A 14,021-nucleotide genomic window follows, 5' to 3' on the forward strand; every position below is an offset into this window, starting at 1 on the left:
AAAAATGTTTTAGTTCCATGGGCAACATAACACATGATTTTCACACTTAAGTATTAAGATTTATTTTCAGTAATGTACCAATAATGTTTCATATATACCTACAACATCTATTTCCACTCAGAACCACCGTAAAAATTTATACGACCGTGTAAAATGATTTGTAGATTTGATGAGTTCTTATATTGCATTACGCTTTCAGATTCATCAGTTCTTCATAGAGAACGGCGTGCTATAGAAAACCAGCACGAATATGAGAAAATGGATACATCGCCATTTGAAGTACCTGTAAAGAATATCTCAGTGGGTGATGCTAGCGCCAAAGTATCCACCCTTATTTCCCAGCTGTATTACGGAAACCAAGAAAACCGTTACGAAGAAGACACCGACAAGATCGTTAAGGAATACGACAAAAAAAATCGAAAAGCTGAAAATTTTACTAAAGAAAATCATAATGACAAGCATGCAATAATAAACACTATCAATATCACGTCCCTCTCTGTGCAGTATCTTCCTCAGGGACAACCAAATGCAACAAAAATTAAAATTCACAGTGATCGTCTCAGGGAATACAATATCACTAATGTTATGACTGAGTTGAATCCAGATGTTGACATTGTTCACATCCCCAGTGATATAATAGTGTCTGAAGCCACAACCTTACCTAGCTTGTGGGCAGGAACTACAGCCTCAGCTGTAGCACATTTTGAGGGTAAAGGTGCTCCTAATGATCTGGAGACAGTGACCGTCAATAAGACGAGTATATCATCGCCCAAGATGAACGGATTTGGCTCCAATGTTTTTGTTGGTAGAACCCCAGGACCTATACTGCCCAACACGGAGGAGCCCGGCTACTCCCGTTTGGGCATCATCACTTGGGCCACTATCCATGATGAGCGGCCTACCACCCCGCTCTCTCTACAGTACCAAGGTGCCACGCGCACAACACTCCGCCCCACCCACTCTAAGTACCCGCAATTGCTAGGGGCTGATCTTACTGTCTTTGACAATCTGTTGAAAGTAGCAGACTCTAGCTCTTCTACACCTGTTGGAGATGTGATGGTTAATTCACGTACTGAGAGGCCGATCACCACCACCACGACCAAATCTTCAACACACGCCAACCATTCTAGTCTGAACAACGACATGGCGATAGTAAATAGCCTGCTGTCTTTTATGCTTCATAAACCTTCTACTGCTGAACCTGCCATTAGTGCCTCTGGTCTAGTATCATCGACGGCGCGGCCACAGGTGGATCACGCCCTGTCTCACTCCACTCTACAAGATTTCCTCTCCCATTATTATTCAGCTGATCAGCTACTAAATTTAATGTCAACCTTTTCACCTTTCCTGCCAATAAAATCATCGTCTACAGGCGCCGTGATGGACACCAAGACCGAGGACACCCTCCCTACAGCACCCTCTGTGGTCCACCAGACGACCACCAGGCATTACGCCACGTCCTTCCCACTGGAGCAGTACACCTCAAGTGATGGCAACTTTACAACTGTACCAGCTTTTTCGAGCGACATTCCAATTATTTTCCCATACGAGGGCCTTAATGTTATAACGAAGAACAGACAACCATTTACTACCTTAGTGGCTACAACAACAGTAAAACCAATAACAAAGGATAGGTTGTCAGATGAAAATGCTCCCTGGTTTGTTGCAAATGATGCTTTAATTATAACGTCGACTAAACAACCATTCACTCGTCCAGCCTCCAGACTAACTACGGCTACACAGCTAACCGAGCAACCAAACACAATAAAATCATTCACTTTAAGTGAGAGAGCACCTCCCGACACTCAACACCGGGAGACATTTAGCAGGCAGCCCGTACCATCACCAGCCTCAACCATCACTGCCACAACACATGAACTTCTTGGTGTCAGTCATTTTGTGGATGCTTCATCTAGTGTTATAAACTTCCACAGTATAAGGCCCACTACCACAACTTCATCACTTTCAACGGTTTCATCCACTTCTGTTCTCATGACAACGACCATTCCCCATTGGGAGGACCCCAGCCAAGCTCTATACATCAGGACGACCACTCGTAGGCCTCTTCCTATACCATCACTTACACCACCTATTATCAACTCACTGCTGAACCACAAACCACCATCCTCAGTTAACGATAATTCACGGAATGTGACACACGCAAGCAGACCTCTCTACTCATTGAGTATTGCTATAACAGATAAACCATCACTCAGTAATTGGTATACACCATGGGAAGTTCCAAAAAGCACAGTATATGGAAATTCAACCTCATCTTTCATGGGCTCGTCTATCAGCACACCTCAGTCTAAGGAGGAAAAGGGCAAGCAAGATCCAACCACTTCCAGTTATCCTTGGATGATAATTAACAATAATATACACGTGATATCAACCACACGTCGGTCATATTTCCAGCCATCCTTAACAACGTCATCTTCCACTAGTAACAGTATAGCCACAAGACTTGATCCTGATCCATATATAAGGAAGACACCAATCACAACAGAGCCGCTGGTTACATCTGACATGGCCATGACAACGTTTAATCCACTTTATTTCGAGACAACGACGCGCAGACCTTTTGTCAGGTCTCCTTCTACGCCCCGTAATAAGCGACGTCCTCCTCATCAACCTTACAACGCGAAAAATGACTTGACTACCTTGATCAGTCTCTTGGACTCAAACCAACTCAAAGGAACGACTGCGGTACCTGCAGTAGACTGGACAAGTGTCACTAGATCACAGCCAGACATATCATCCTCAGTTGTCAAAACTTCGGATGCAGAGGCAACGATTAACAATTTTATGCCTTTGCCAGCTAAGAACAACGAGACTGAACTCTTTTTACCATATGAGACATCTTCATCCAGTCACAGTAGCATTATATTATCTCCAATGCAAAATAAAGTTTCTGAATCACATAACATAACATCGTTTCTGCCTTCAAGTAACAACACTTCAGAAGATCCAGCTATCAAAACTACAACACTGCAAGAGGAGGCTCTCTATGACCCATCCAAGTATTGGTTCTCTGCCATGTCACGAAGACCATCCACAACCCCAGAGACGCCACAGACTATCAAGGGGAGCCTCACAAATTCTTGGTCACCCGATACTTGGTATGACTCTCTCCTGAAGACACCAGCATCACCCACAGTAAGCACACATGATGCCACAGCATCCATCATCTCTAGTGAGACATGGTGGGATCTACACAGAGCCTCCGAAAGCAAATCTAGGATGACTTCACCGTCTCCAGTTTTAAAATCAACTTCATTTAAGCTCAAAGAGCCCGACCAAGTGCATGATGTAATTTCTTCAGATCCTATTACCAACGAAATAGCTAATGCCAGTGCTTCTTTCTTAAATCATAGCACAAGTAACAGGAGCCCACAAACACACTCAAGCTCCACTCAGCCCTATGCAGTTTTGCATTCAGAGTTTTTTAAGCATTCTTTCATAACATCCGCAACCTCTTTTACGACAGATGGTGCGTTATCTTCCTCTAGTAATTATCAAGCACCTCTTGTAACTTTACCTCAGATTAAGCTCACAAAGACAAATTACTTACCGAACACATCTGTCTTGAACACAGATTTTGTCCAGAACGTTCCATCGTGGCGACCAGGACCACAATTTTCCATGCAAAATATAACTGCTCTGACAACGGCGGATACATGGGATGAGAGTTATGTAAATTACGCAGTGACAAACTCTTCACATGTCTCTTTAGCAGGTGGCGGCCCTCTGAATGTCACGTCGCCCTCAACCACCTCTGGCTTCTTGGTTACCACATTGTCAAATGGATCATGGGAGCCACCTGGGGCCAAGATAAATGATACTATACTGCGGATTCCTCTAGATTACACTTCAGGTGTTGCTGCCACTACTGATAACGTTTATGCGAATGCCTATATGAACTCTACATCAGCTGTCTTCAAGCCTCACGTGCAGAAATTACAGCTTCTCATGAATGCTGCAAAAAATATTCTGCCTCAAAACATATCTGACACAGAAATTCTGAACCATATAATCAACATTATAAAACATAAACAAACACCAGTACTAAATATAAATCAGTTAGAGATTCCCGAAACAACTCAGACAACCATCAGACCTCAACAGGTCACAACACAACCCAGAATGACACTTAGAGACTCTTCTAAAATCACCGTTACAACAGTCACACACACGGTCACTTGGCTACCTGGTGACCATGTCTCCTTGCCCAGAGAACCACAGTATGCACAGATTACTGTCACGCAAAGTACGTTGGCCACCTCCGTTCCAAAGGTACAGTTTTTGACGCCATCAACGACAGTCTTCACCAGCTCCGAGCCAGCGTGGTCTGCCACTCTCGTCTCCATCCACCCACAACAAACATATCTTGTCGCCCCTTCTTCTGTCACGTACTTTCACGGAGACTTGGTCTCTCTTCAGGCTGTTACTGTGCTGGAGACGGGAAACTCACATGACCCGTTCAGTGATCCAAGTAATGTGGTTACCACGATTCCCACCGCCAGTGTTGAACATCTTGCCCTCATACCTTCAGCAATATACAGTTCTCTGACCGAGAGCATGCAGTCTTTTCTTCCTGATGCTAATTCAGACATCAGCGCTGTCCATGGCGCTCTTACCATCAGACCATCGGCATCGTCTCTATCATTAAACACTTATCGACAGCACCTGTCAAAAGAAGCAGCCACAGAGATGATCGTCTTTCATTCAAGTTTTGGTGAGGTGATGGTACCTTCCTCAGCCTGGATTTACTTCAGTGATCCCTTAGCTATGAGCGCGACAGCCACCACCATCCCTAGCACACCACCACAGGATGCTCATGCGTCCCTCCCCTCTTCCACGACTGTGTATCAACCGACGCATAATAACTCTGATTTCGTTGCTCCGCCAGGGACCGCGGGAGTTTGGCCGGGGTTTCCCCAAAGGGGCTCCTACCCCATCCAGGCAGTGCACTATCTTGGTGGGGGACAAGGAGCACAGGCGGACACGGGAATTAACAGTAATAACCTGACCAATGGTGTACAAGAAACGTATAGTGGCACTACTCTTGCATTTAATCCTAAACTTTCAATTGCCAACAGTGAGATAACACAGACTTTTAGCAACATCCCCCAGCCACACATACCCACGACACATCTTCCCTCTGACTTCAGTAACCAGAGACCAAGTGTAACTGAGAGTGCGGAAATACCTCATCAGTTTCAAAACAGTGTGAACACAAGACTGCAGCGAATCACTGAGACCAACTTGCCTGGCAACACTAGTGAAAACTCTAGTCAGGGAGTTATAAACGGTGAAGTAACACTGGGTGTACGCAACATGTCCTCGGGCCACGTGGTTAACAACAAACCAATACAGACATCTGACAGCTCAAGTTTGTTCCCCGACACGATCAACAGCGGCATCCCGAACCATCTGTCTGTAGAATGGGTGAAGAAGCAGATCCAAGAGTACCTGGCCACCACAACCACCACCACACCACCTCCTACCACTCCTCTTTACAATAATATACATGAATGGGTTATGGGTTTACTGAAACACAGCACAACGACACCCAGACCAACTACAACCACAATAACTGGAATAGACATTAAAATTCCACTAACTTTCGTAAACAATTTACTTTCGCAGTTGAAGGTCTTGGATACTTTCTCTTCTTCACGTCCTACAATGAACAAGTTTCTTTTGAGTCCGATTAATCCACTCCACACGGTCATAAAGAACCTTATGAAAGCAACCCAGGGAAACCTGAGTGAGGCCATGGTCCTGGTGTCTTCTCTGAGTACTACATTGAGCCCCAGCACGGCCTCGATACCAACTGAAGCCGGAGTCATCTCTCCTCCAACTTTATCTACTGAGATTCTGTTACAGGAAACGTCTATGCCTTATTCACCTGATTTTCACACTAATTTTCCTGAGCTCGGCACGACACTTCACGCAAACTCTTCATCGTTGACTACAACGAGCACAACACAGAGAGACTCGGTTTATGCATTAAGAGACTCAACAGGAGTGACTCCTTTACCCACCTCTTTTCCTTATGTGACCACCTGGGCACCTTCGGATATCCTGCAGACTTTCCAGTCAGTGTCTGACTGGGAAGAGAATATCCCGGGAGAGCTTTCGTTTACAGAGAGCAGCAATTCAGAGAATGAGGCAGACTTCTGGCAATCTTCTGTTGTTCCTCAGCTTCACCAACATTCAGACGCAACCCAGGATACTAATAGCAAGATACAGTCACAGAATGAAACCACTCTGAGATCGGAGATGAAAGAAGATCAACTTTCAAGAGTATCGAACGAAATTCTCACTACGTATTTGACAGACAAAGAGACTAGTGTCAACGCCCATGAGCATGTTTTTTATGATAAACATATGCATCAAACTGAAAAACGAACCCAAAATAACATCACCGAAGCCTACCTAGCTGACTCTCAGGTCAAAACACCTCACAGTAAATACATGGAGGAGTGGATGGATATTCTGGCGTCTGTCCTTAATACCTCCAACCCCAACGCCTCCATCGCTGCCCTTGGCCACATGACATCCGAGGACCTGCTTGCTGTGGTGATGCTGAACGCTGTTCTTGAAAGCAATAGGACATACGAAGAGGTGTACCCTGATCTGGCTATTCTGCGGCAAGTCTTATTCCAACTGAGAGGAAACAGTAAATTCTTTTATCCTCAGTCAAGCACTGTTGATGTCACTGATCAGTCGTATGCTGACCTCTTGGCTACGCTTCTTAAGTCCAAATATGAGGACAGGTATCCTGCTGCTCCATCAGATGTTCAAGAAAATTATGTAGATAGTGAATCATATGAACAGGGCGATGAAATACATAATTCAGTGACCTATCCATCTTTGTTTTATTCTTATTTGTCTACACCTACACCTGACAGTTTCCCTGCTAAACCCAGCGTGCCTCTTTCTATTCACAAGCCTAGCCAGCCCAGTCAGAGGCCCATTCAAGGGCTCAATTTCAGGCCTGAACAGTCCAGTCAAAGACCCATTCAGAAGTCAACTCAGAAACCCATTAAGGAGCCTGATCGGAGGCCTCTTCAACAGCCCAGTCAGAGTTACACTCAAAGGCCCACCCTCTTCCCCAATAAATCGCTGGATGAGACTGGCGGTGCCATCTTGCACTTTCCTAAACCCGTCTTCCTACCCCTTAACACTGATGATTTGATAGCCACGGCTCAGTTCCAAGCGGATCCGTTTCATACAGAGGGTTACGTCCAAGAAATTCTGCCTCTCTCCCCCACTCCAACCTATGTTGTAACTCCAACGACGGTGATAGTGACGGAGGCAGCACCTGCAGTACTTGACCTCTCCTCAGTTCGGCCCACCAGCGTATTTTCCCAGCTGCAGGCAGAGTCACCGCCGAATTCCAACGGTAACATGCAGCAGATAAAAGCTGCCCAGACATTACGTTTTCAGTATTCGTTATCAGCTGATTCAGGTGGTACACAGTGGCCATTAGCGTCTAATACACCAATGAGGGAGCCATCACAGGCTTCCTGGGGTCCCTCTATTACTCCCGGTGATCCTGTAACTAGCATTATCACAGAGGAGTCTCTCATTTTTCCCTCTCTCTGGTACACACACTCACCAACACCTGTTCTCACTCACAGCTCAGCAACACCTCAAGTGGAACAAGCAATGTTTTCCTCATCTTCATTTAATCGAGAGAAGATGTCGAGTTCTTCTGTATCGAGTGATGAAAGCAACTCTTTGTTGTTTGCTCTAAAACCACCTCAAATTGATATTCCTCACTTGTTATATTCTCACTATGTATTTGGCTCTCCGATTAGACCCACGACGTACCCTGTGAGATTCCCATCATCTAGTCTGCCAGTAAACCAACAGGAAGGACTTTATACCAGATCGGCAACAACGTGGGAAAGACAAACAGTCACCGAGTTCATTTCTAACTCATTAATCCAGGGAGCAGTGCACGTGAGCCGCCAGCCTACCGAGCCTCAGTTGATTACAGTCTCCAGCATCATTCAGAAACCTCTGTCAAGACCAGCTGATCAGGTTACAATTCACTCTGCCTTCCTGCAAGATGAGTACGGGTCTTATACCCAGGGTGAAGTAAACTATGATTCACTCTCTCAGTCGGAGGAAGAATCTGAGTCATTCTATTACCAAGATGAGGAAGAATATGGTAAACTCTCTGACTTCCAGGATGACCATGATGAGTTAAGTAAAGTTCCTGTGGGGTGGGTGACATCCTTCACTCCTGCGACATTCTTTGATCTGAATGCAACTCCGCTATCCGAGAGCTTAAGAGTCACAAAAGATATAAGTGAACCATTGACTCTTTCTCCTAATATCCAGCCTACAGCTGCTTCATGGGCATCTACAGTAAAGGGCAAGTTGCCACCTTATTCTGTGATTAGTGGAGATAGTGTCTCAGGTGGACAAGGTAGCTCCTCATTAAGGCTTTCTTCATCAGTCAGTAAGGAATCTTCAGATGGCATAGTGGTGTCTCCTTCCCTAGGACTGTTGACTGGGGATTTCCAACCAAAGCCTTATTCCAATTTGAGTGTAGCTGAACAGACCGTCCTGAAGTACCCTACACCTGGAACACCTTTGGCAATTCATTCACCCACAAGTGTTTACCCACATTTTTATCAACAACTGGTGTCCTACCCACCTACAAGTCATTCTCCAGTCACCAGGTATCCACTAGTCTCTAGTTCCGACTACCCAGGTACCTCATCGCTTCCGACAAGCAGTTCATATCATCAGTACCTGAATCCCCAGAATCCAGAAACTGGGTATTCAGGAGGTTATCCAGGTATTTTCAGTTCTGAATATGTTTCTACACCTGCTGAGGTTAATCACGGAGGGTTTAGTCTACCAGGGGCATCTCTAGGACATGCTGGTGGGCAGCATGCTGCTACCAGTATTGGCATAGAAGGGCCGACAACTTATGCAACACCAGGACCTTCATCAACCCGCGGCCCCAGTATTGTACATCCTGGAGTGGCCACTACGCAGCCTGCGACGGGAGGTGAGACACTAATATCGAAGGGGCATGCTTAAATTAATATAATTATCCACTTTATCCTCCAAGTTAACACAGCAGTACTCCAGTACTCCACACACACACACACACACACACACACACACACACACACACACACACACACACACACACACACACACACACACACATGATTCATTTACCATAAAACACTACAGCATCACCACCCAGCTTTCAAAGTAGACACTGTATTTCCCACCTTCAGCAGTAAAGTCCACCTAAACATTTTTCTTTAGTACGTACTTTCATTAATATTAACATGTTCCCACAAACAGCATGTGATATTCTATTTTTTTCACTACAGTCTAGCACTCTAACATATACTTTCTGGATGCTGTAAGATCAACCTCTCTAACATTCACGTTCTATATTAGTCATCTAACATTCACGTTCTATATTAGTCATCTAACATTCATGTTCTATATTAGTCATCTAACATTCACGTTCTATATTAGTCATCCGCTACACCTTCCATCCACTCCAGATCTCTAAACATTTTTACTGGAACCATCGTTGCTTTATCTTCGTTTCTTGACCAAACTACTTCAATAATTCCCTTTCCTCTCGCTGAAATATATGTTTCATGCCAACAGACCATCTTGTAATTTCTTCATTCCTTATTCTCCTCGCCACACATTGGTCTCAAACACAACTTTTCCACCGCCTACGTTGGTGCAACTATATTCTCACACATTTCCATATTTGCGTTCATTAATAAATTTCTTTCTAAAGAGTCTTCAGCACTCTTGCTGCCTCTTTCACAGACACATTTTCAAACACCTCCACTCACGGATATAGAAATGCATTCACATTTCCCGTACTCTTTCCTTCCGATATCACGTTCAGTGTTTTATTGGTAAGACTTTTTTACTCTCGTCACTTTGCTTGTCGTAGTGCTCACTTTCACCTACCAATTTGTCTTTTGAATCTTCCTGTACCATACCCCAGTATTGTATCCCTGTACAGTACCTACTGTACCTTCTCGTAACCTACCTCCTGTGCCGTACCTCCTGCAGTGTACCGCTGCGGCAGTGTGGGCAGTGCTCGGGTCAGCAACTTCCTCAACCCATCGTACCCTATGCCAGACCGCGGCCGAGGCACATGTACCTTCCGTCTGTTGGTCCCAGACCCGACTGTCTGCCAGGTGTGTACTCACCGATTTCTCACCAATTTGTACTCACCGATATGTTCTCACTGATTTGTTCTCAATAATTCGTACTCACCGATTTGATCAGCATCACTGACTTCTGGCCTCTTAAGCCTAATCATATCTACTCTTGAAGTTGTGTATTGAATTTGCCTTCACCGCTGCTTTAAGTCATTCCACTTTTTAACCACTCTGAGACTAAAGAGATACTTCCTTACATCTCTGTGGCTCATCTGTATCTCCAGCTTCCACTTATGTCTTCTTGATTCTGCTCCTCCATATTCCAACATTCTGTCCCTATCAGCCCCTATCAATTCCTCTTTTAAGACGTTGTACGTAGTAATCATGTCTACCCTTGTCCTCTCCTCTAAGGTCGTCAGGTTCAGTTCTTTCAACCTCTCTTCATAATACATTCTTCTCAGTTCTGGTACTAGTCAGGTGTGCATTGTCTGTCAGGTGTGTATTGCCTGTCAGGTGTGTATTGTCTGCCAGGTGTGTATTGTCTGTCAGGTGTATATTGCCTACCAGGTGTGTATTGTCTGCCAGGTATGTATTATCTACCAAGTTTGTATTGTCTGTCAGGTGTGTATTGTCTGCCAGGTGTGTATTGTTTGTCAGGTGTGTATTGTCTGCCAGGTGTGTATTGTCTGTCAGGTGTGTATTGTCTGCCAGGTGTGTATTGTCTACTAGGTGTGTATTGTCTGTCAGGTGTGTATTGTCTACCAGGTGTGTATTGTCTGCCAGGTGTGTATTATCTACCAAGTGTGTGTTGTCTGTCAGGTGTGTATTGTCTACCAGGTGTGTATTGTCTGCCAGGTGTGTATTATCTACCAAGTGTGTATTGTCTGTCAGGTGTGTACTGTCTACCAGGTGAGTATTGTCTGTCAGGTGTATATTGTCTGCCAGGTGTGTATTGTCTACAAGGAGTGTATTGTCTGCCAGGTGTGTATTGTCTACAAGGTGAGTATTGTCTGTCAGGTGTGTATTGTCTGTCAGGTGTGTATTGTCTACCAGGTGAGTATTGTCTGCCAGGTGTGTATTGTCTACCAAGTGTGAATTGTCTGTCAGGTGTGCATTGTCTGCCAGGTGTGTATTGTCTACAAGGTGTGTATTGTCTGCCAGGTGTGTACTGTCTGTCAGGTGTGTATTGTCTACCAGGTGCGTATTGTATGTCAGGTGTGTTATCTGCCAGGTGTGTGTTGTCTGTTAGAATTAATCTAAGTCTGCCCGAAATGCCTAGCCATGCTAGGTGTCCTAGTGGCCCCCTCTGTAATTAGTATTTTATAACATGTAAACCACACAATATCCAAATCCTGTAAACCCCACATTGTAACCCTTATAGAGAATAAACTTGAATTGATTTGAATTGAATTGAATAGGTGTGTGTCTGCCAGGTGTGTGTTGTCTGCTAGGTGTGTGTTGTCTGCTAGGTGTGTGTTGTCTGCTAGGTGTGTGTTGTTTGCCAGGTGTGTGTTGTCTGCTAGGTGTGTGTTGTCTGCTAGGTGTGTATTGTCTGCCAGGTGTGTGTTGTCTGCTAGGTGTGTGTTGTCTGCCAGGTGTGTGTTGTCTGCTAGGTGTGTGTTGTCTGCCAGGTGTGTGTTGTCTGCCAGGTGTGTGTTGTCTGCTAGGTGTGTATTGTCTGCCAGGTGTGTGTTGTCTACTAGGTGTGTGGTGTCTGCCAGGTGTGTGGTGTCTGCCAGGTGTGTGTTGTCTGCTAGGTGTGTGTTGTCTACTAGGTGTGTGGTGTCTGCCAGGTGTGTGGTGTCTGCCAGGTGTGTGTTGTCTGCTAGGTGTGTGTTGTCTACTAGGTGTGTGGTGTCTGCCAGGTGTGTGGTGTCTGCTAGATGTGTGTTGTCTGCCAGGTGTGTGTTGTCTGCCAGGTGTGTGTTGTCTGCCAGGTGTGTGTTGTTTGCTAGGTGTGTGTTTTCTGCTAGGTGTGTGTTGTCTGCTAGATGTGTGTTGTCTGCTAGGTGTGTGTTGTCTGCTAGGTGTGTGTTGTCTGCTAGATGTGTGTTGTCTGCCAGGTGTGTGTTGTCTGCCAGGTGTGTGTTGTTTGCTAGGTGTGTGTTTTCTGCTAGGTGTGTGTTGTCTGCTAGATGTGTGTTGTCTGCTAGGTGTGTGTTGTCTGCCAGGTGTGTGTTGTTGTCTGCTAGATGTGTGTTGTCTGCTAGGTGTGTGTTGTCTGCCAGGTGTGTGTTGTCTGCCAGGTGTGTGTTGTCTGCCAGGTGTGTGTTGTCTGCTAGGTGTGTATTGTCTGCCAGGTGTGTGGTGTCTGCTAGATGTGTGTTGTCTGCCAGGTGTGTGTTGTCTGCCAGGTGTGTGTTGTCTGCCAGGTGTGTGTTGTCTGCTAGGTGTGTGTTGTCTGCTAGGTGTGTGTTGTCTGCCAGGTGTGTGTTGTCTGCCAGGTGTGTGTTGTCTGCCAGGTGTGTGTTGTCTGCCAGGTGTGTGTTGTCTGCCAGGTGTGTGTTGTTTGCTAGGTGTGTGTTGTCTGCCAGGTGTGTGTTGTCTGCCAGGTGTGTGTTGTCTGCCAGGTGTGTGTTGTCTGCCAGGTGTGTGTTGTCTGCCAGGTGTGTGTTGTTTGCTAGGTGTGTGTTGTCTGCCAGGTGTGTGTTGTCTGCCAGGTGTGTGTTGTTTGCTAGGTGTGTGTTGTCTGCCAGGTGTGTGTTGTCTGCCAGGTGTGTGTTGTCTGCTAGATGTGTGTTGTCTGCCAGGTGTGTGTTGTCTGCCAGGTGTGTGTTGTCTGCCAGGTGTGTGTTTTCTGCTAGGTGTGTGTTGTCTGCTAGGTGTGTGTTGTCTGCTAGGTGTGTGTTGTCTGCCATTTTGTAAATTGTCGTTTAATAAATGGTGTCAACTATATTGTAAATAGTAATAAAGTTGGTAGAATTACCGACAATATGTAAAGTAAAAGGACACAAGTGCAACTAATGTGACATTTATTGTGGCAACGTTTCGCTCTCCAGGAGCTTTATCAAGCCATTACGTAATGGCTTGATAAAGCTCCTGGAGAGCGAAACGTTGCCACAATAAATGTCACATTAGTTGCACTTGTGTCCTTTTACTTTATATATTGTAAATAATTTCAGCCATTTTGTAAATCATGCCAGCTCTTGTAAATCATGTTAGTTCTCCTGTAAATTATGCCAGCTATCTTGTAAATCGTGTCTGTTTTCTTAGTCATGTCATTCATTTTGGAAATGTTAACCATCTTGTGACTCATGTCAGGTATCTTGTAACCCATGCCAAGTATCTTGTGACTCATGTCAGGTATCTTGTAACCCATGCCAAGTATCTTGTGACTCATGTCAGGTATCTTGTAACCCATGCCAAGTATCTTGTGACTCATGTCAGGTATCTTGTAACCCATGCCAAGTATCTTGTGACTCATGTCAGGTATCTTGTAACCCATGCCAAGTATCTTGTGACTCATGTCAGGTATCTTGTAACCCATGCCAAGTATTTTGTGACTCATGTCAGGTATCTTGTAACCCATGCCAAGTATCTTGTGACTCATGTCAGGTATCTTGTAACCCATGCCAAGTATCTTGTAACTCATGTCAGGTATCTTGTAACCCATGCCAAGTATCTTGTGACTCATGTCAGGTATCTTGTAACCCATGCCAAGTATCTTGTAACTCATGTCAGGTATCTTGTAACCCATGCCAAGTATCTTGTAACTCATGTCAGGTATCTTGTAACCGATGCCAAGTATCTTGTGACTCATGTCAGGTATCTTGTAACCCATGCCAAGTATCTTGTGACTCATGTCAGGTATCTTGTAACCCATGCCAAGTATCTTGTGACTCA

General features: G+C 45.1%; 1 protein-coding gene across 1 annotated transcript in view; it reads left to right on the top strand.

Annotated features, from left to right (window-relative positions):
- Nucleotides 1-209: 209 nt before the first annotated feature.
- Nucleotides 210-14,021, top strand: part of LOC128700628 (uncharacterized) — a 59,322-nt gene continuing 45,510 nt past the window's right edge. The window contains exons 1-2 of the mRNA XM_070097029.1: nucleotides 210-9,037; nucleotides 10,087-10,214. Coding sequence (XP_069953130.1) covers nucleotides 259-9,037; nucleotides 10,087-10,214 — 8,907 coding nt within the window. The 5' untranslated portion in view covers nucleotides 210-258. The remainder of the gene's footprint in view (nucleotides 9,038-10,086; nucleotides 10,215-14,021) is intronic.

This window comes from Cherax quadricarinatus, chromosome 56 (genome assembly GCF_038502225.1).
Source record: "Cherax quadricarinatus isolate ZL_2023a chromosome 56, ASM3850222v1, whole genome shotgun sequence".
Lineage (NCBI taxonomy): Eukaryota > Metazoa > Arthropoda > Malacostraca > Decapoda > Parastacidae > Cherax > Cherax quadricarinatus.